Source organism: Phyllopteryx taeniolatus, chromosome 7, assembly GCF_024500385.1.
Source record: "Phyllopteryx taeniolatus isolate TA_2022b chromosome 7, UOR_Ptae_1.2, whole genome shotgun sequence".
Taxonomy (NCBI): domain Eukaryota; kingdom Metazoa; phylum Chordata; class Actinopteri; order Syngnathiformes; family Syngnathidae; genus Phyllopteryx; species Phyllopteryx taeniolatus.
Genome location: NC_084508.1, coordinates 28,431,956 through 28,454,282, shown reverse-complemented (window position 1 = coordinate 28,454,282; position 22,327 = coordinate 28,431,956). Strand labels below are relative to the sequence as shown.

The following is a 22,327-nucleotide window of genomic DNA, read 5'->3' as shown; positions in this document are numbered from 1 at the left end:
TACAAAGCTGCTCCAGTGCTCATTCCTTTACACTGTGTTCTACATTATAAGATGTATGCTGTGTGTATGCTGCCTATTTTCCTAAATAGTCAGTGCGATTGACTGTGAATGAAACGTTTCATCAACAATTATATTGGCTTATATTGTCAGGGTTATTGACCAAAACCACCACAATTCTTTTGCTAAATTATTAAAAATAGTTTTCCAAATTATGTACACTAGTATTAAAAATAAAAAACATGGGTTATGATGAACCTTTTAAAAAAATTGTTGTATTTCTGTCATAGATGTTATATATATAATATATATATTTTATATATATATATATATATATATATATATATGTATATATATATATAATATTATTATATATTATATATATTATATATATATATATATAATATATATATTATATAAATATATATATTATATATATATATAATATAAAGAAAATGCCATTTCGACCCCCCCCCCCCCACACACACACACACACAAGAAAAAACTGATCAAGTTACGTGTTAACCTATGAGGCTCTTCGCTATCATTTTAGCAACAATCTCATCTGCTTGAATTTTAAGTCCATGGATAGTTTCTGCCTGTATCTCAATTGAGGATGCAGGAATTTACTCCCAGAGTTGTTTTAAGTTACATACTGCCATCTACCCTCATAAAACTTCCATCTAAGGGTGCTCCATAACTTCTAAAAATTGTTGAGGTCTGGGGATGATGGTGGCCACACCATGAGCTTTTCCTCTCTTGTTGTTATCTACATAAACCTTCAAAATACAATTTAGCCACAACACAATAATGATTTGCTGAAAGATAAATGGTGTATATAGAGAGTCACCCACCATGAAAAAAAACTTTTTCAGGACTTATTTTCTCATGAAATTGATTCATAATTGAATATCAAATGTGGTACTTTATTCGTAACTTTGCCTTTGTTTTAAATGTTTGGTTTTTGATTTTCAAACCCAGCAGAACATACAACACCCTTCAAAAACCCAGCAGAGCTCCAGTCAGAGTCCAGGTAATGCTCATATGTGTAAAAATGGTTTTGGATTCACAGTAATGGTTAGCATTCATTATAAAGGTTTTGAAAGCTTTTATTCCCCAACCATGACACAATTAATTGTTTGATAGTCTACAACCCCAATGCCAATGAAGTTGGGACGTTGTGTTAAACATAAATAAAAACAGAATACAATGATTTGGAAATCATGTTCAACCTATATTTAATTGAATACAAAGACAAGATATTTAATGCTCAAACTGATAAAGTTTATTGTTTTTAGCAAATAATTATTAACTTAGAATTTTATGGCTCCAAGCAAAAAGCTGGGTCAGGGTCATGTTTACCAGTGTTACATCACCTTTTCTTTTAACAACATTCAATACACGTTTGGGAACTGAGGACACCAATTGTTGAAGCTTTGTAGGTGGAATTCTTTCCAATTCTTGCTTGATGTACAGCTTCAGCTGTTCAACAGTCCGGGGTCTCCGTTGTCGTGTTTTACGCTCCATAATGCGTCACACATTTTCAATGGGAGACAGGTCTGGACTGCAGGCAGGCCAGTCGAGTACCCGCACTCTTTTACTACGAAGCCACGCTGTTGTAACACGTGCAGAATGTGGTTTGGCATTGTCTTGCTGAAATAAGCAGGGGCGTCCATGAAAAAGACATTGCTTGGATGGCAGCATATGTTTCTCCAAAACCTGTATGTATCTTTCAGCATTAATGGTGCCTTCACATATGTGTAAGTTACCCATATACCCCAATAACACAGACTCATACCATCACAGATGCTGGCTTTTGTACTTTGCAATAACAGTCAGATGGTTCTTTTCCTCTATGGCCCGGAGGACAGGACGTCTACAATTTCCAAAAACTGTTTGAAATGTGCACTCGTCGGACCACAGAACACATTTCCAGATGAGCTCGGGCGCAGAGAAGCCGGCGGCGTTTCTGGGTGTTATTAATTAATGGCTTTTGCTTTGCATAGTAGAGTTTCAAGTTGCACTTACGGATGTTGTGCCGAACTGTATTTACTGACATTGGTTTTCTGAAGTGTCCCTGAGCCCATGTGGTGATATCCTTTACACATTGATGTTGGTTTTTGATGCAGTGCCGCCTGAGGGATCGAAGTTCACGGTCATTCAATGTTGGTTTTCGGCCTTGCCGCTTACATGCAGTGATGTCTCCAGATTCTCTGAACCTTTTGATGATGATATGGACCGTAGATGATGAAATCCCTAAATTCCTTACAATTGTACGTTGAGGAACATGGTCCTTAAACTGTTCGACTGTTTTCTCACGCACTTGTTCACAAAGAGGTGAACCTCGCCCCATCTTTGCTTGTGAATGACTGAGCAATTCAGGGAAGCTCCTTTTATACCCAATCATGGCACCCACCTGTTCCCAATTAGCCTGTTCACCTGTGGGATGTTCCAAATAGGTGTTTGATGAGCATTTCTCAACTTTCTCAGTCTTTTTTGCCACCTATCCCAGCTTTTTCGGAAGGTGTAAAATTCTATGTTAATGATTATTTGCTAAAAACAATAAATTTTATCAGTTTGAACATTAAATATCTTGTCTTTGCCGTGTCTTCAATTAAATATAGGTTGAACATGATTTGCAAATCATTGTATTATTTTTTTATTTATGTTTAACACGTCTCAACTTAATTGGGGTTGTACTTCTGAGTCAATATCTGTCACTGAGTTCATTCTTCCATCTTTTTCCACACACTCTTGTTTTGCTTCTAGAGCACACTTCAAACCAAAACTGTTCCTTTATGGACTTTGAACGCTCTGTCATCCTGCATCTTCAGGGAACTAACCCTAAACAGGTACCTTTGCCTCTGCTTTCAGTATTAAATTTATTTGATTTTCTATTAATTTAAATAAATATTAATACTGTGACCTTGAGATTAGACAGTTTACTGATGAACCCCGATACAATTTAAGTCGGCCTGTATACATAAAAAAGAGGATTTGGGCATAAGGGTGGGCTTACTAGACTGCAGATTACAAAATGACTTCAAGAAAATTATGCTATATACAAAGAATGTAGGAAAAAGTAGCACTTAAGGGGGTAAACACTACATATTTTAAATAATTTTCATCTTTAAGTAAATGTTGCGGGCTCTTTCATGCATGAAAATGTATTTTAGTTGATGCTATTTACAATGTGTAAAATATTCATTGGAATGCTGATTTGATATTTTTATTTATTCAAAAAACAATTAGTTTTTTGTTTTAACTGCATGTAACTGTCATATATTGTTTGCATTTAGCAATATTGTAGTATTGTGATAAAAATTATAACCCTGATCAGTTTGGTCACGATAATGGTGATATGACATGTTCATACCTTCATACCCATCTCTACTGTCCATCAGTCTTACATGTATTTGATTTAAAAGCCATAAAATCCTATTGGTCTGTTTGAGCTACATCTGTCTTTGTTTATTTACTGTAAATATTTCATGCACCCCTCAAGGTGGCACTCTGTGCAGGATATGTAGCTGTGCAAGCTGACCTGGAGGTGCTGGTCCTGAAACTGGATGCTAAGTATGAGCCAAAAGACCTGGAACTGGAGGAGTCATCCGAGGCACCAAAAGATGGTGATTATATATGAAGACGTCTATGGGTTACCTTTAATAAACTGTACATTTTGTATGAGAAGTAAGGCTTGGAATTTTTAAAAAAAAATTTCAAATTATTTTCTTTAAGCTTGCTGCTGTTGTTGAACCAACAAGCAGAGAGAAAACTTCTTCGGACAAAAGAAAAGGATAACGAATTACAGTACACTTGTCAAAACTAAATGAACGGTGTGTGTGTTTTGTTAAAGCCTTTTCTGACAGAATAATTCAGGAAGAAATCTTGTCTTTTTAATTACAAGAAAGAGATCTTTGCAAAGAGAGAAAATGGGGTACAAGTAGTTTAAACCCTAACTGTAGCGCAAGCAAAAAAATAAAAATAAATTCACCTTTTTTATATAGAAATGAGAGAGACAGAAAAGAGAGGGGGGAATACACCTCATTCCCACAGCATTCTCATACAAACTGCTCCATCCAGCTGCTCTCAAATCTTTATGGGAATAGGTGCATGTAGAGAATGAGTGAGAGAGAGAATTCCATGGAGTCAAAATGAGGAGTCAAAATCTTCAATCAATCTTGAGCACATTTGCGAGTACACATAGTACTGTACTGTCTAAGAGTTATGGAACAATAAAATCGGCAAAGGTAATATAAAAGTAATATTTGATGTGTGTGTATATATATATATGTATGTATGAAATGGATTTTCAAAATCATGTGTAATAAAATATACACTCACCAGATACTTTCTTCGGTAAACTGTAAATAATTTCACTGTAAAATAACAATAAAATGCTGGCAGCAGGAACACCAGTATATTAGTCATTTTACAGTGCATCTACTGTAATTTATTTTATTTTAATAGTGAGTGTTCGTAATTTATTTTAACTGTATATTACTGTATTTTGGATAACAGTTTGTTACCATAATTGAACGGTGAGACACCCCCCCCCCCCCCCCCCCCCCCCCCACACACACACACACACACACACACACACCCCACCCGCCGCATCACCAGCTTAACTAAAACCCAGTATTATCCAGGCTAGTTTTAACCTAGAGGCCACCAACATGGTGACTGCAAGGACCAGGTAGGACCAAATGAGTATCATGGGGGCCTGTTCGAAAAATAGATCAACAGTGATGGGACATTGTGATTTTCTAGCAATATTGTTGAACTGATTATTTGAAAATGTCAACACTTGCAGAGATTTATAAAAGTGTTGCGTATTATTTGTTTCATACCTTGTTAAATCAATGTCAGTGTCTTCACATAGATGAATATCATTTATTATTAATACTAACATAATTAAAGGTAAAGCTTGAGTAATTTTAGTTCAGAAGTGTGTATCAAACTGGTAGCCTTTAACATTAATCAAGAAGTAGCTCTGAATTTCAACATGCTTGGTGACCTCTGTTCTAAGCAGTGCAAACTAAAAGTATGATAATAAACATATTATAATAGTCAGAGCTCTGCCTCCCCCACCCCTCAATAAACAATAGGTTGTCCATCCATCCATCCATCCATTACCTTTACCGCTTATCCTCACTAGGGTCGCGGGCGTGCTGGAGCCTATCCCAGCTATCTTCGGGCAGGAGCGGGGTACACCCTGAACCGGTCGCCAGCCAATCGCAGGGCACACGAAACAAACAACCAGTCGCTCTCACATTCACACCTACGGGCGATATAGAGTCTCCAATCAACCTACCCACATGTTTTTGGGATGTGGGAGGAAACCGGAGTACCCGGAGAAAACCAACCCAGGCATGGGGAGACCATGCAAACTCCACACAGGCGGGGCCGGGATTTGAACCCCAGTCCCCAGAACTGTGAGGCGGATGTGCTAACCAGTCGTCCACAGTGGTTGTTAAAATCAATATTTGTGCATGTGGATGTGTTTGTGCACAGATCAAGCTGAGGACCAGGCTGGCTTCCTGCTCCTTCCAAGACACCAGGAGTTGCTCGGTGAACGAGCTAAAGATTGCGATATCTCTGTCAGCATCGAGAAAACAGGCCTGGAGGATAGAGGACAAAACACTGTCTCCTATGTCCTGTTCAGGTGTGCGTGCGTGCGTGCGTGTGTTCACAATACATTTTAGATTTTCTTTCAAGTAATATTGAAGATTTTTTTTTTTTTTCTGGTTTATTTATGTTGCCTGTAGGCGTTTTACTCCAGATTACTTTCAGGGCTGCAGTGTGGAAGAGACACACCTTCACTCCCTGAAACTCCAACCATTATTTACAAGTGAGTTGAACGGACTCAAGAGTATCAATAAGTTCAGTGACTGATGAGATGTGTTTCAAAACCCAGATAAGATATTACAATATTCGTAAGTGTTATACTCTATTTGTGTCATTGTCCATGCAGGCTGCCAGTCTCGGGTTGAAGAACCAACTTGTGTGTTCTGCTTCTTCTCCCTTCCCACCACTGGCTACCTGTACAGTCTGAAAGGTGGAGTTGAGCTTCTCTCAACATATCAATATCCAGAGAAGGTCTTGGAAGCAGTGCTGACAGACTACCTGCTACATGTCATTACCAAGTTAGTCTTATTATTTAATATACTTAAACATTGGAGAATAGGGGGTCCTCAATTTACGTAACCCTAGGTCGGAATGCACAATAGACTATCACATACCTACGCTAACACAGTTGTTAAGTCATAATTACAGTAAATATTTTTATGAAAAACATTTATAGGCCATAAATATTAAACAATCAAATATAAAACATTAAGTACAGCGGTAAGTAAGCATGCTGTTTTGTGCCGCCGCTGCGCCAACTACCAGTGCTTAGTTACTAAATAGATGTCATTCGTAACCTTGAAATCTGTACCGTCGTAAAGCTTTGTAAATCACTCTAGAACACCTTCTGAGGATAATACTGTACTTGTTTGCATTTCTCCCTAGATGCTAATTTTTCATTAACATACATATTCTGCATAGTAATGAAGTTAATCTAATGGAATTATGTTATATCATATTGTGGTATGATTATCAATTGTTAAATCGCACGTGTGTTTCTGTCTGACCCTATTTTAGGAGTGCGCTGCAGTGCTTCACAGTGCGTTGTGCAGCAGTTGCAGCCAGATTTGAGGACCCCTACATCGATACTACAATGAGGGTATGAGCCTCATGAAAAGAAAACCTTCCTGGTACCATTAAAACCTAGAGTGAAAAAGATGTTTTGGTTATTACAATCACAAGCTTAGGGATCAAAACATAATCTATAAATAATATTATACAATATAATCATGAACCTTTGTGTAATGTGTGTCAGATCTCGCTTAACCCAGGTTCCCCTGCACCTTAGGTACTAAGGGAGTCCTGACCGGCTCTCCGTTTAAAGGCTTAAAGCTGGGGTCGAGAAAGATTCACCTTGGTTCTAACAGCCGCCTATGAAGCGTCGGCCCCGCTTAAGTTCGGCCATGCCCCGACAGAGTAACCTTAGCAGATCCCGGGCGAAATTCTAACCACGCTTCTTTAAAGATGCTCCCTCTCTTAATGATCTTTGGCACTTGTTACTGACCTAGGGCGGCTGTGGATCAGTAGGTACAGCAGGTCGTCCAGTGACTGAAGGGTCACTGTTTCGAATCCCGGCTATGACTGTCTGCATGACGAAGTGTCCTTGGGCAAGACACTGAACCCTAATTTACTCCCAGTGGGCCTGGCAGCGCCTTGCACGGCAGCAGTCACCTATTGGTGTATGAATGTGTGTGTGAGTGGGTGAATGTGAGGCTTTGTCAAGCGCTTTGGGCACTGTGATAGTGCAGTCCATTTAAGATTATTCAACAGTCTTCGTACTATAGTCAGGGTCTGTTATTAATGTTTGTAATAGCTAAAATAACCTTTCAAGAAAAGGAGCAAAAATGCTTATAGGCTATGTTGGTAAAGTGTTATTAAATCAGCCAAAATTGTCAACACAGTGCCTATCATTCTTAGAATATAAGAAATGGACATTTTTCTATAATCAGAAAAAGGCTCTTTAATGAATAACATTTTGTAAGGGCATAAGCCTCATCCAACCATCCATTTTCTGAGCCGCTTATCCTCACAAGGGAGTGCTGGAGCCTACCCCAGCTATCTTCGGGCCGGAGGCGGGGTACACCCTGAACTGGTTGCCAGCCAATTGCAGGGCACACATAAAGAAACACACACTTACGGACAATTTAGAGTTAAATTAACCTACCATGCAACTCCACACAGGTGGGGCCGGGCTTTGAACCCCGGTCCTCAGAACTGTGAGGCAGACGCTCTCACCAGTCGTCCACTCTGCCGCCACAAAAGCATCAAACAATAAAAATACAAATAATTACAGTCACAAAAAGGAACTGTATATGAAACCTCTACTCACTCACAAATGAGATAAAATATTTCAAGCCAATCCATTGAGATGAAAACCAAAACAATCCAAAAATATCAGTCCAAGTTGGTTCCATTCAAATAGTTGGTTCCATTCAAAGTCTCATTCGATGGTAAATGGAAACAGTCCAAAATGTTAAAATCCAAAACATGATAAAAATAAAATCCAATTCAAAAGGAAGATTCGATCAGATCAGCTATTCCTTCGACGAGCTTCTCCTTCAAATTTGTATTAAGATTAGGTAAGGGGTTGAGACAGGAGACAAAGAGCTTATTCAGTTTATGTAGGACTGGCCGATTACTAGCTGGGCTGGCTAATGCTCTTTTAGGTCCTTAAAAGGTAAACTCTAGCGAGGTTAACTGTCAAAATATGCATTTCCTTCCAAGGACAAGGGACTTTTTACCTATTTCCCTATGCTTCTATTTCAGCACACAGCGCGTTTCCTCTGTTGCTATGGAGACGGCATTCAGTTTTAAGTAGTTGTCACTAAACCTTCTCCACTTTTCTTGCTCTGGAGGACAGCCCAAATGATTAATCTTTTCTAAAACAGTACGTGTGTATAACATACCGTATCTTTAGGACTATAAGGCGCACCGACCGGACTATAAGGCACACTATCAATGAACGGGTCTATTTTCATACATAAAGCGCACCGGATTATAAAGTGCATTAAGCAAAACAAAACAGTCAGATAAGTGACTTATACACAAACCATAATATTATGTTGAAGCACAGTTAAGTATTACTCCGCGAGGCTCCTTACTACGGGAGCCGTAGTGCTTCGAAAATACGGCTTTGTAGTTTACCAAAGTCATCCTAAAACATTTTGACAGATTATTGAGCGCCGTGTACCACATAAAATCGGTTAGAGGTCAGTAAGCACAACCAGAATTCATACATAAAGCGCACCGGATTATAAGACGCACTGTCGATTTTTGAGAAAATTTAATGATTTTAAGTGCCCCTTATAGTCCGAAAAATACGGTACTCATTATATCATCAAACATCCTTTAGCATTTAATACCAGCATTTGATAGCAAACTCTCACTTATACAATCAAAAGGTTCTTTACTTCGGCACCTAACTCACATATCATAGTGTGGCCACAAAAGGTTGTGGGTCCTAACCCTTGGTTACCATGAAAAAAAATATATACATGATATGCTGCCAAAAGCTGTTACCGATCATATATGTTTGCTAAATGCACTGAGCAAGCAAGTGATAATAAGACTGTATTGGCATGTCTGTGTAAAAGACATATGTCATGGCCTGTTGGACATCTATTCTGGCTCCATCTGGTGAATATTTGTGGTACATATGGTCAATTATATTAATAGTTTTCTGGAGCTGTAACCGATCAACAATTTTAGGCAATGTCATAGCATCCATCAAACGCACCAATAATTACATTATGCCAACACTTGACAAGTGTGTGCCTAATCTGAGCTATTTATAACAGTTGAAAGGCAAATTTAAATGTAAAAAAAAAAAAAAAGCACATTAGACAATAAGCAAGAGTAGTACTATAGTTGTCCTGTGTGTAGCCTAGCTAAGTGGTGTTTATTTTCAAAACTTCAATAAGAAGGACTACGTTAATAACTGTGCGCATGGGCATGCGTGCGTGTAATTTGTGTTTCCAGGCTTGTCCACCCTGCGGGCTTGAAGTGTGTGCCCTCAGGATGCAGCTGTTTATTGGCCTTCGCTCAATGTGTGTGTACGGCCGTCACATCATCCTATTCTCTACCGCTGACACTGAGACACCGGAGGAGACTGAACGCAGTGTACAGCGCAGAGGCCTGTATGTCGCTTTAAAGCAAAACACTACAAAAAGATCAATGCACAGTTATACAGTACATGAGCAGTTTTGAGGTTTACTTCAAAATGCTAATGCAGTTCCATGGTCATCTATTTAGGTGTAGAACAATGGACAAGTTTAGGTATATACAGTATTAAACAATTTACTACGTGTGTGTTGCACATTTTAGCATGTTGAAAGAACACACCATGCTGACTGGTATTTTCCTGGCGGTGGGAATCGATCCCACAACCACGGCAGCTCTGGAGAGCCTGCTATCACGCCCCTTCCTGTAAGATTACACCACTTGCTGTCTCTTCCAGGCTGAGCTGCAATGCCAAGACCTTAAAAGGCTGCACAGAGCTCACTACTGATTGGACAAACCCTGCTTTAAGGGATAATGAACTGACAGAATTGGGCCAGCTACATGATTTTAACACCAGTTTCACGCCAAGATTAATTTGCAGCTCACAAAAAGTCACAAAATGACAAGAGTTAATTTTTAATATTTGAAATATCAATACTGATCAGCGCAATTCTAATGTTATTGTGACAGAGCAGCACAGTAAATCCAGGACTAACTCTTTGTGGCTCTGCATAGAACTTTAAATTATTTTAAAATTCTTGTTGTGTTTTATGACAATTTATTTGAATTGCATCCAAATATAAATTACTTCAGATCTTTTGTATGTGACAAATGTAATTTGGATCATAGTTTTCTTCTCATAATTGGTGCTTTAGATCAAACAATAAATAATCAGAATCAGACAATCAGACAAACAATCAATAATCAGAAACATCTTTATTTGCCAAGTATGTCCAAAAAACACACAAGGATTTTGTCTCCGTTAGTTGGAGCCGCTCTAGTACGACAATAGACAGTCAATTGACAGAGAACAATTTTGAGACATAGACATTGACAAAAAACAGTCACTGAGCAATAAAGGGTTGCTAGTTATGTGGTAATGCCGGTAGATTTTTTATTATTTATTTATTTATGTATTTTATTTTTTGGGACAATTGTGCAAAAAGATGCAGAGTCCTCTAGCACTTAGAGCAGTTCGAAAGACTGATATTGCAATAGTCCGGTGCAATGACCATTGTGCAAAGAGTAGTGCGATAATCTGGGACAATGTTGATTGTGCAAATGTTGCAGATACTCCTCAATCAGTGTGCAAATGGAGCAGATGCTACTCTGGCATGAGTGGCCAGTATTGGTCAACAACAGAATGCAAATAGCATATAAAATATGCAATAAGCAGTATAGGATTTTAAATTAACTAACGGAGCCCTGTGATTGACTGGTAACCGATTCAGGGTATACCTCCCGCCCGAAGATAGCTGTGGATAGGCTCCAGCAGGGCGCAACCCTAGTGAGGATAAGAGGTAAAGATAATGGATGGATGGATTAACTAAGGGAACTACTTATTATATAACCGATATTGGGGAAAAAAAATACGTTGCAATTTATTTATTTATTTTAACTTGCAATATATATTGCGATATAAAATAATACAAGATCAGTGTTGGGAAAGTTCATTTTCTACGCAAAGTAGTTCAATGTTCAGTTTATAGTTCCAAAAATGAACTAGTTCACTTCATTGGTCATAATTCAAAATTTTGAACTAAGTTCACTGCTCCAAAAACGCAATAGTTCATAGTTTTTTAAATTTATTTATTTATTTTTTATAAATGTTGCAGACAGACTATTACCCTCAAAATACTGCATTTCATTTCCCCATTGTTGCCACCCATTCAGTTAACACTAGTAGCCAGCTGCAGCTTTCACCCTACAATCTAACAAACATGAGGAAAAATGTGTTGCTTGTTTTTTTTTTTTTTTTTTTTTTTTTTTTTAAACGAAAACAGGACTTTTGTCCTTAATGTGCAAACAAAAACACGCAACATGATGACAGGAACAATGGTGAAAAGACATTAACTATATTAACAAAATAATTTATCCTTATATTCCAAAACAAAATTAATTCCATATAATCACAGTGTGATCATAGTCTTTTAACTAAAGCATTCAATAATTTTCCTAGTAATCTATTTTTACAATTATATACTGGATTACCAAAGAACATATTCACTCCCATTTTCGCAATGTCCCTGAATGCACCTCGCTCACTCACGCAGCTGACATATGTCTGCCTAGTTTATTTCTGAATAGCTAAATAGGAAATCCAGCAGGTCTACAATCCTTTAATCTTTTGAGCACCGTCAAACAGGTCCCTCTGCTGGTCACGTTTGTTCCTGTTGATTCACTGTATATTACAGTACAGCAACAACACAGCAGACCCTGCGATGTGACTATTGCACACACGTACATTGAGATGACGGGCGATGCTAAAACAAAATATCGTGCAGCTCTACTTCGAAATGATCTATAGGCTCACTTGGAACCAGTAACTCGAAGGAGTCATGTCATATATGTCAGAACGTCTTTTAACTGCATTTCTGTGCGACTGTGGTCACTTCAATGCACTATGAGAATTAGTTCTAGCCTCTCCCCAAGCAGTAGTGCTTTCCCAAGTTTTAAACACAATGTTACACAGGATGGAAACATGTACATGGAGTTGCCATACACTCGGATTAAGTTAAATCAAACAAAGCATGTTTTTTATGTGGTTGCTGGCTTCCCCAAAATTATTGGAGTGATCAATTTATTATCTGTAACTGAGTAATATGTTTTTCTCTTCAAATACCACTTCCAATTCCATGACTTCAAACTTCATTTTGACTCCCTTGACACACAAAAGTCACTTCACAGGATAAAGCAACAGGATCCATGGACTACCTATTTTCTGTGTTAATCATGCTAAGATACTCACAGTTCTTTTTTTAAATTTGATTTTTGTTGACTTTTTAGTTTACCGGCTGTCAAGTGTTGACGTATACAGCAACAGACCCCAGCATGATAATGATGATGCAGATAGTAATAGATGTTTAGCATAAAGTTCTCTCTAGCTTCATAGTATGGCATTTAAAGTAGAAATTTATTTTTTCTGTTTAACCATCACTCATATACAGTGTATCCAGAAAGTATTAAGTGCTTCCCCTTTCCCACATTTTGTTGTTACTCCTTTATTTTAAAATTGAATAAATTCCTTATTTTTCTCAAAATTCTACATGCAATGCCACACATAATGACAGTTTTATTTTTATTTATTTTTTTTGCAAATTTATCAAGACTAAAAAAACTAAAAGATCACCTGGTACATAAGTATTCATAGCCTTTGCTCAATACCGTGTTGCTGCACCTGTGGCAGCAATGACAGCCCGAAATGCTTTTTCAATATGATACCACAAGCTTGGCACATCTTTGGGTAGTTTTGCCCACACGACTTAAATTCTATCAGGTTGGATGGCAGGCGTTGATGCAAAGCGATTTTAACATCTCTCCAGAGATATTCAATCGGGTTTAAGTCTGGGCTCTGACTGGGCCACTCAAGGACATTCACAGAGTTGTCCTGAAGCCACTGATTTGATATCTTGACTTTGTGCTTCGGGTCGTTGTCCTGCTTAAAGATGAAACATCACCCCAGTCTGAGGTCAAGAGTGCTCTGGAGCAGGTTTTCATCCAGGATGTCCCTGTACATTTCTGCATTCATCTTTCTCTCAATCCTGCCTAGTTTCCCGGTTCCTGCGGCTGAAAAACATCCCCACAGCATGATGCTGCTACCACCATGCTTCACTGTAGGGAGGCTATTCACCAGTTAGAGAATGGTGCCCGGTTTCCTCCAAACATGATGTTTAGCATTTGCACTCAAATCGTTCAAATTTGGTCTCGTAGTCTGACAGTCCTTCAAGTGCCATTGGCCAGACTCCAGTCTATCTGCCTAGTTTCTTTTACTAAGGAGTACAGTAGCTTCCAACGGGCCACTCTACCATACAGGCCTGAAAGGTAGATTGCTGCAGAGATGGTTGTTCTTCTGGTCCCTCTTTTTACAGAGGAATGCTAAGCTCTGAACGAGTGACCGTTGCTATCTCCAGGTTGTGACCTGATTGTTCTTAACTTCTTCCATTTATGGATGATGGAGGCCTCTCTGCTCACTGCGACCTTCAAAGCATGAAACCTTTTATATACCCCAGACCTGTGTCTCAAGACAAAGCTGTCTCTGAGGTCTACGGACATTTCCTTTGACTTCATGCTAAGTTTGTATGCTCACATGCACTGTCAACTATGGGACTAATCATTAAAAAGTAACTGAATTTACCACAGGAGAACTGATGATTAATGGAAACAGAATGCACCAGAGCTCAATTTGAAGTTTCATGGCACAGGCTTCAAGTATTCATACTTATGTACAAGGGGATATCTTATACACAGTGTTTTTGCTCCCATTTTTCATGCGATGAACTTAAAGAACTAGATCTTTTTGTATTTATATAATTATTTCTCTTAAATACAGTTCACAAATCTGTCTAAACCTGTGTTAGTGAGTACTTCTCCTTTGCTGCATCTTTTAGTGGTGTTTTATTCTTTGCAGCCCAAGGCACACCTGTGCAATCAATAATGATCATGCCATCTAATCAGCATCTTCATATGGCACACCTGTGAGGTGGATTGATTATCTCAGGAAAGGAGAAGTGCTCACTAACACAGACTAAGACAGATTTGTGAACACTATTGGATAGAAATAGGCCTTTTGTGTACGTCGAACAAGTCTTATGAAAAATGAGCAAAAACAGAAGTGTTGCATTTATATTTTTGGTCAGTGCAGCTTTTTTTATTCTTAATGAATATACTGATATTTGTTTAGGTCTATCTAATGCTGTGACTGACAAGTATAACTGACTTTTTAAAGCGTTTGAACTTAACATCTTGAAATCCGTATCAGAGTTTATTTTCTTTCCAGGCTTGTTACCGAGACCAGACACCAGGGGTCAGCATTTTCTTCTTCTTTTTTTGGAGTATACTTCCAATTTCCTATTTGTGTGACCTTTGACCTCAGGAGCAGGAAGTGGACAACGTCTGTTCCCAAGGAGACCAGCGCTGTAGGACATGGATGGAACCTCTATGTGGTTGATACAGTCCCTCCACTCACTCTTTACCAAGAGATGGTAACACAGACACCATCTATTTACCGTTGTACATCGTTTAATCATTCTTGAACTGTTTCAACAAAATGTGTTTCTCGGAACATTTTCATCATTGTGTTCATGTTGTGTTCAGGTTGAATATAGCGAGCATTATGCACAGCACAACCAGCATGCCCAGAGTCTTTGGCACCTTCTCAGTGAAGCTCACCTACTCCTCCGTGCGGCCTTGATCCAGTCTTCACAACTGCAGGGCCGCAGCAATAGTGGTCCCGCAGACAGCCATCTTGAGAGACAGTTCGCTGTTCAGACTCACAGACCAGAGATGGACGAGGCATTCAGGGAGAACTGTGCACAGCTGGGAGACTGTTTCAGCAGGTGACCCATTCTCAGATAATCTAATTTGAATTAGTAATATGGACAAAAGTATCAGCTGTTTTTGGCATTTGGCAGAAAATAGAAGGCCCCCACCCCTCTTAGAGCCACGGTGGGAGGAAATGTATGTGAACCCTTTGGGGATTTCTTAATTTTCTGCATAAACTGGTCATAAAATGTAGTCTGAATTTCATTTCAATCACAAGAATAAACAAACATAGTCGGCTAAAACTAATACCACACAAACAATTTTGTTTTCATATTTTTATAGACCATAACATAACAGGAAAGGCAAGAAAATGTAAGTGAACCCTTGGATTTTGATAACAGCACCAACCATTGAACCTTTCCTGTAGTTGCAGATCAGACATGCACAACAATCAGGATGAATTTTGGACCATACCTCTTTATAAAAGTGTTGCAGTTCACCCAGATTCCTGGAATGTCTGCTGTGAATGGCTCCCATGAGGTCATTCCATAGCATCTCAATTGGGTTGAGGTCAGGACTTTAACTGGGGCACTCCAGAACACAGATCTTCTTTTGAAGCCATTCTGTTGTTGATTTGCTTATGTTTTGGATCATCTTCCTCTTTTGAGCCTCAGCTGCTGGACAGATAGCCTCAAGTTCTTCTCCAAAATATCTTGATAAACTTGTGAATTTAAATTTTCCATTGATGATAGCAAGCTGTCCAGTCCTGTGCTAAACAGTCGTCCGCCAACTTCCAACATAGTTTATCAAATGTTTTTGAATCTTCCCTTAACTGCAACAGTTTTGTAAAGAGGAATGGTCCAAAATTCATCCTGATTGTTGTGCATGTCTGATCTGCAACTACAAGAAAGGTTCTTGCTGCCAAAGCAGGCTCAACCAAGATTAACTTACTTTTTCCTCCCTGTCCTCTCAATGTTTATTTTCAACAAAAATATGAAAACTCTGACTTTATCCTTGTGATTTAGATAAAGATCTGACCATATTTTCTGGCCTATTTATGCAGAAATGTAAGAAATTCCACAGGGTTTAAAGTCTTTCTCCAACTGTATAACAGTATCTACACCTTTGCGAATACTTTCCAACTGTAAAACAATAAACAAATAAAGAAAAACCTCTTTACAAGTGCAACAGAAAAGGGTCTTTCCCGAATGTGTTCCCACAAGGTTGGAAGCACTGACTCCAAAATAACTTGATCGGGTTTCTAGGGGAACTAGGACATCAGCCCTTATTTAATTAATCGCTTAAGAGTTTTTTTTCCCCCTACATAAATAGGTGGCAATTGGCCAGTCTGTAAAGACTTGGTTTGTGGGCTGTGTGGTTCCCAGTTGCAAGCTAGAGAGGGGCACTGGTGAGGAGCTCTTAAGCAAGGCCCCTCACCTCCAACACCCTCACTCAAGACAAGTTTTCCCCTGGGATCAGAAATCTAAACAAATTATAAGGACTCCATGATTAAAAATTTTCTTAATCCTACAGAAAAGTGTTTAAATTATACTCCCATTTTCTTTTATATAAAAGGGGAAGCCAGAGACACTGTCATCAGGCATTGCCATATTACAGAATGTCCGGCCTGTCAGTCATTGATGTCATGGCCAGGAACCGCCCCCTTCCAAGCAGCCCACACTCCTACGGCCCAGGCTTTTTGTTTTACCTGAAGCATTACCTTTTGGAAGAGACTGACCAGCATCTCAGTCAGGTAACGTATTCACTTAACACTTGACACAATACTGTACTTCACAGTTTCACAATCAAAACAGCCGACCCACCTAATCCTGCCGACTGGAGATGTGAACTATACATTATGCAAATTGTGTCATACATAGTTATAAAATATATCTGTTCATCTGCTGTTTTCAGAATTACTGCAACAAGCTAGATCAGTTAGTAAAACTTCATCAGTAATAACACTTTTCTCCCCCCAGGAAGCAGCGGATGAGGTGATGGACATTTTTAGCCAATCAGAACCCTCCCAGCTCATCAGTGTGTGCGCCAGCCCCACCATGACAAACGTCAACCCTGCACGGACACTTCGAATCTTGCAAAATCTAGAGGACAGCGCGGGCGTGTCTGTTGCGCTGACAATCACCATGGCAACCATGCTGCTGCGCTTGGACGATCTGCCACAGTACTCACAGCTAATGGAGAGACATGCCGAGGTTAGAAGGCAGGGAGTTTGTGGAAAGTTTTAACTTGTCGAGTTTGTACACATATTAAGCTAGAAGGCGACAGCGGTACAGTGGCTAACACTCACAGCTTAAGATGTATGCACTTTAAGTAAATGCAGTAAGGGTTTAATACAATGGCTTAATAGATACTGTTGTGTCGAACCGTACAGTATTTCTATTCTAAAATACATTATGTGGAAACTTTTTTTTATTTCCTTAGTACAGCTCAAAAAGGGTGGCACGTTGGCCGACTGGTTAGCACATCTGCCTCACATTTCTGAGGACAAGGGTTCAAATCCGGCCTCGCCTGTGTGGTGTTTGCATGTTCTCCACGGCCGTGCCTGCGTGGGTTTTCTCTGGGTACACCGGTTTCCTCCCACATCCCAAAAACATGCGTGGTAGGTTGATTGAAGACTCTAAATTGTCCGTAGGTGTGAATGTGAGTGCGAATGGTTGTTTATAAGTGCGCTGCGATTGCCGAGTGACCAGTTCAGGGTGTACCCCGCCTCTCGTCCAAACACAGCTGGGATAGGCTCCAGCACACCCGCGACCCGTGTGAGGATGAGCGGTACGGAAAATGAATGACTGAATGAGTTCAAAAAGTGAAACTCATTCTCTACAAGTTGTCACACATGCATCATGCAAAAGGAGTTCCAGACAAGTGTTGACTGCATATGAACAATATACTTTTTCAAGTCGACGATTTTTATCAAAAATATTATCAAACATTTTTGAGTCTTGAAATATTTCAGTTTGTGTCGTGAATGTACTGTATATAATGAGTTTCACGTTTTTAATCGAACAACTAAAATAAATGCATGCACCTGTTGTATATTCTTTTCATAATTAAGATGAGTTATCCGTCAATAAAAATTCAGTTCTACTCTATATTTACTGGATCAAATCAGCTGCTCCCTTTGTGTTTTTAGATGCTGTTGGTGTACGGCTTCATTGAGGAGCCAAGGCTGTTGCTGCATGGAGGAGGTGGAGGCCAGCACATAAACACCTGTCCCACAGCGTTAACCCAACAGATGACAAAGTCCCAGCCTGGCTTGCTGGTGGCTGCCATGGTGGCTCTGCATGAGAACAACAAAGTTCATCTTGAACAAGTGGAACATATGTTTCAGGTATGTTTTCCATTGTAAAGTTCATTGTTCTTTGCGATAAAGAGTGGTATCTTTACTTAGGAGGGCCCAGCTTACGAGTTTTTCCATTTCTGACCTATAACTTTGTTTTTTGTGTTTCTTTGCTTTGTGTTGTGAGCCGAAATTTGACTTACAAGCAAGAAAAGGAGAGCCACATTCACCAATGGTTTATTGAACCGGACAACAGCCAAACACACAAATGCAAAAAGAAAGCAGGTGCAAAGAGCATGGTGCAGACTCTAATACTGAAGTAATGTGGTCATATCAACAGAAGCTGTAGTAAGAGCTCCTGACATCCTTCATGAGGCCACACCCCTAGAAGGCATACTGTACGTCCCACATGAATACACAACTGCACTGCTGTTGTGTGACTTTTGGTTTAAATCCATTTCATAAAACCAGTTTATTTCTTCTTTACAATCACACACAGTGTGTGTGTGGTGTGTGTGTGTGTGCGCGCGTGTGTGTGTGTGCGCGCGCACTAATACGCGTTTGTGACTTGTCTTAATTACGCTTAATATAACCAATGGATTTCTTTGCATTCTCTTTTATTATGTTTTTATATTATGATAATCCAGTGATATTTTTACGTAACGTAACAAAAATGTTAGTTTTTTCTAGGGCTGGAATGGATTAATGGCATTTTAATTAATTAATCAATGATAAAATTCATTTGATATAAATGTGTAAATTGAGTAATGAACTTAGTTACAAGTTTACATGTTGACTACATCTTACGTGTTTTTTTTGTTTGTTTGTTTGTTTTACAGGTAGTCCATTTACTTCATCGTACATTCCAAAAACTTTAGGTTGTTCAAAGACTCAAAATTGCCCATAAGTGTGAATGTGCATGCTTGTTTGTCTATATGTGCGCTGCAACTGATTGCCAACCAGTCCTGTGTGTGCTCCACCTCTTGCCCCAATGTCAGCTGGAATATTCTCCTGTGACCCTAATGAGGATAAGGGGTATAGAAAACTGATGTATACCCTCAATACACTAAACTGTATGCAGGTACATGCAAACGAAGGGAGGAGTTCATCTTTGGTCACGTTTGTCTTCATTTTTGACCAAGTCAATAGAGTCCATGTGTATGAAAGGCCCTTGTTTTCAATATGCCATACAGATACATTCACATTTAAAAAAGTGGAATACATGAGAAAATTCAGATGTCGTCCCATACAGATGCATTGTGATAATCTATGAACATGTACACTATTTGTAGTCTTCATTCTAATTATTGACGTTCATATGTGTATGTGTATCTAGGTGCTGGGCTGTGAATACAGCTTACAGGTGGATTTCTGGGAGGCCATGCTTATGGCCTCATCACACGAAGCTGTCATTCAAGAGCTTCTGTTCAGATTGTCTTCTGTCTACATCAACCGACTTATACACACAAGCACAGACAAACGTCTGCACGAACCTCCAGCACACAGGTCACTAAAGAGTGCCGATGATCTGGTAAGGTAGCTGAAATGGAGTGGTTTTTTTCCCCCTTACAAATTTTACAAATGGAAGAAATAAATTTATTTTTATTTTTTTTTATTTTATTTTTTTTAAATTGTTGTTCCTTATTATTTTCCCATGCCCCCACTGGTCAAAGTAATACAATAATATCTGACCGCCACATTTAAGCTACAGGAATACATTATTTTGCATGTAACTAGCCTGATGAGAAGTTGATGTCTCATTTACTAAAACCTCAGCCTCATGGGTATGTTTCAGATCAATTCCTGCTCCCATTATGGGCCTTTGTATCCATGGCTGACTGTTCTTAGTCCACCTCACAGTACCAGCTTCCAACACCAGGAGGCGTTGCACAAGATGCAGGTAAGAAATAGACCTACATACAGTATTGCATCCTGTAATTTTTTCTACTTATGGTGCTGACCATGTGTATTCTCTGCAGTCGCTCCTATGTGGACCATCCTTGTCTGTGGGCGCAGTGACGCCGTTGTTCGAAAGTTTGTCAGACAAACCATTATGGGGCTTCAGCTTGCACCTTCTCTGTGCCACCAGAAGAGGGCAATATGACTGCGGCATTGAAGAGCTTCTGGACCGATGCCCCCAAGCAATTATAGCCTACGCCAATCACCACTTGCAAGATCAATACATGGTTTGTACATGTGTGAAAATGTTTTTTTCTCAGCTGCTTTAGTTTTACCAATCATGAAATTGTGTAGGTGGTCATGTATATTGGTTTGGATGTTATCTAAAGATCGCATTATTTCTATTTTCAAATGCACTGAATGCGCACAGCAGCTCACTCTCTAAAGCCGGAAAGCTACATACTGATAATCGGTCTGATTTTGAGCCCCATTCCATGTGTACTCGGCTTTAGTGTGGTTCATGTGATATTTTTTCTGTAAATGGATTTTTAGAGCGGTGGCACGGTGGGCGACTGGTTAGAGCGTCAGCCTCACAGTTCTGAGGACCCGGGTTCAATCCCCGGCCCCGCCTGTGTGGAGTTTGCATGTTCTCCCCGTGCCTGCGTGGGTTTTCTCCGGGCACTCCGGTTTCCTCCCACATCCCAAAAACATGCATGAATTGGAGACTCTAAATTGCCCGTAGGCGGGACTGTGAGTGCGAATGGTTGTTTGTTCCTATGTGCCCTGCGATTGGCTGGCAACCAGTTCAGGGTGTACCTCTCCTCCTGCCCGATGACAGCTGGGATAGGCTCCAGCACGCCCGCGACCCTAGTGAGGAGAAGCGGCTCAGAAAATGGATGGATGGATTTTTAGAGCTATGTGTTATGTGTCCAGCTAGTTCATTAATTTCACCTTCTTCTTGTCTAAACTTGGTAGGATTTATGGTGGCAGAACCTGCTCCCAGAACTCTGCAATCGGACAAGAATTGCAACAGACAACAGCATTCTGTTGGCTGCTCTCAAAGGTAGAAGCTTAACTTCAAATTCATTCAGTAAAGACAAAGTAACCTCCACTTCATTCTGTTTATTAGATGCAATGCATGTTACAGGCTGCTTCTGTGCAAAAGAAAAGTGCAGTTAATACAGAATATGCAAATGAAAAATTGTGAAATGTTTGAGATTAATTTATACTGCCGTATCAACAGAGACGCTGGTTGTGGTTGCCATGGAGACAAGTCCTACACAGTTCCTGGAGCTGATACCTGATGACGGCACAGCTTCGTACTTCTTACCTCACTTGTTGACCTGCAGCCAGAGACACTTATTGGCCTAACACACACACGTTACAATGATATACAATAAACAGGGTAATATACAGGAAAAGCTATTGCTTATTAGGGGTTGAATGACTAAATATTTTCTGTAAGAGACTATAATGTGATGAAAGTCATGTTGAAATTGGTTAATAGATGACGTCAATGATATATTTTTAGCACAGTAAGGCCTTCCCCAACCTTTTTTGCACCACGACTGATTTCATGTAAAGACATATTTCGGCTCAGAAACAACAAATGATTAAAAATACAAATCACCATTACGCTAAATATACAATGAAGGAAATAATTATTTGATCCCTCACTGATTTTGTAAGTTTACCCACTGACACAGTTGTTGTCCACAGATGATTGGACATTATCGAAGATGGAGCGTCACTTTGCACCGCTGCCTTTTGTTTGTTGCCGCCATTCCTTTGGTCCCGATGGTATGAATACAGTAATCCCTTGCTGTATCCTGGTTCAGTGCATCACAAATTTGTATTTATTTTTATTTAGTTATTTTAAAAGGTCACTGTAGTGCATCTACTCACCTGCACATCTCTGATACCGCTATCCTTATTGGCTATATGATTTTAATGTGGCAGCAATGACTCACATAACGTCAATTGGGCCTTTTCTTAACGGAAAAAGACATCTCACTGAGTAATATC

At 39.5% G+C, this 22,327-nt stretch overlaps 1 protein-coding gene across 5 annotated transcripts in view; it reads left to right on the top strand.

Moving 5' to 3' along the window:
* Nucleotides 1–22,212, top strand: part of hps3 (HPS3 biogenesis of lysosomal organelles complex 2 subunit 1) — a 29,652-nt gene extending 7,440 nt beyond the window's left edge. Inside the window, exons 7-26 of one of the 5 annotated variants that reach the window (XM_061779554.1) lie at nucleotides 982–1,030; nucleotides 2,767–2,849; nucleotides 3,503–3,626; nucleotides 5,512–5,662; nucleotides 5,766–5,848; nucleotides 5,972–6,143; nucleotides 6,643–6,724; nucleotides 9,604–9,761; nucleotides 9,949–10,050; nucleotides 14,621–14,647; nucleotides 14,717–14,825; nucleotides 14,938–15,179; nucleotides 16,681–16,858; nucleotides 17,085–17,318; nucleotides 18,257–18,454; nucleotides 19,740–19,934; nucleotides 20,199–20,303; nucleotides 20,383–20,589; nucleotides 21,278–21,365; nucleotides 21,546–22,212. In XM_061779554.1, the coding sequence (XP_061635538.1) occupies nucleotides 982–1,030; nucleotides 2,767–2,849; nucleotides 3,503–3,626; nucleotides 5,512–5,662; nucleotides 5,766–5,848; nucleotides 5,972–6,143; nucleotides 6,643–6,724; nucleotides 9,604–9,761; nucleotides 9,949–10,050; nucleotides 14,621–14,647; nucleotides 14,717–14,825; nucleotides 14,938–15,179; nucleotides 16,681–16,858; nucleotides 17,085–17,318; nucleotides 18,257–18,454; nucleotides 19,740–19,934; nucleotides 20,199–20,303; nucleotides 20,383–20,589; nucleotides 21,278–21,365; nucleotides 21,546–21,673 (2,715 nt within the window). In that variant the 3' untranslated portion in view covers nucleotides 21,674–22,212. Of the gene's footprint in view, nucleotides 1–978; nucleotides 1,031–2,766; nucleotides 2,850–3,502; nucleotides 3,627–5,511; nucleotides 5,663–5,765; nucleotides 5,849–5,971; nucleotides 6,144–6,642; nucleotides 6,725–9,603; nucleotides 9,762–9,948; nucleotides 10,051–14,620; nucleotides 14,648–14,716; nucleotides 14,826–14,937; nucleotides 15,180–16,680; nucleotides 16,859–17,084; nucleotides 17,319–18,256; nucleotides 18,455–19,739; nucleotides 19,935–20,198; nucleotides 20,304–20,382; nucleotides 20,590–21,277; nucleotides 21,366–21,545 lie in introns of all 5 variants that reach the window. The other 4 variants (XM_061779553.1, XM_061779556.1, XM_061779555.1 and 1 more) reach the window with 4 other exon arrangements.
* Nucleotides 22,213–22,327: the final 115 nt, after the last annotated feature.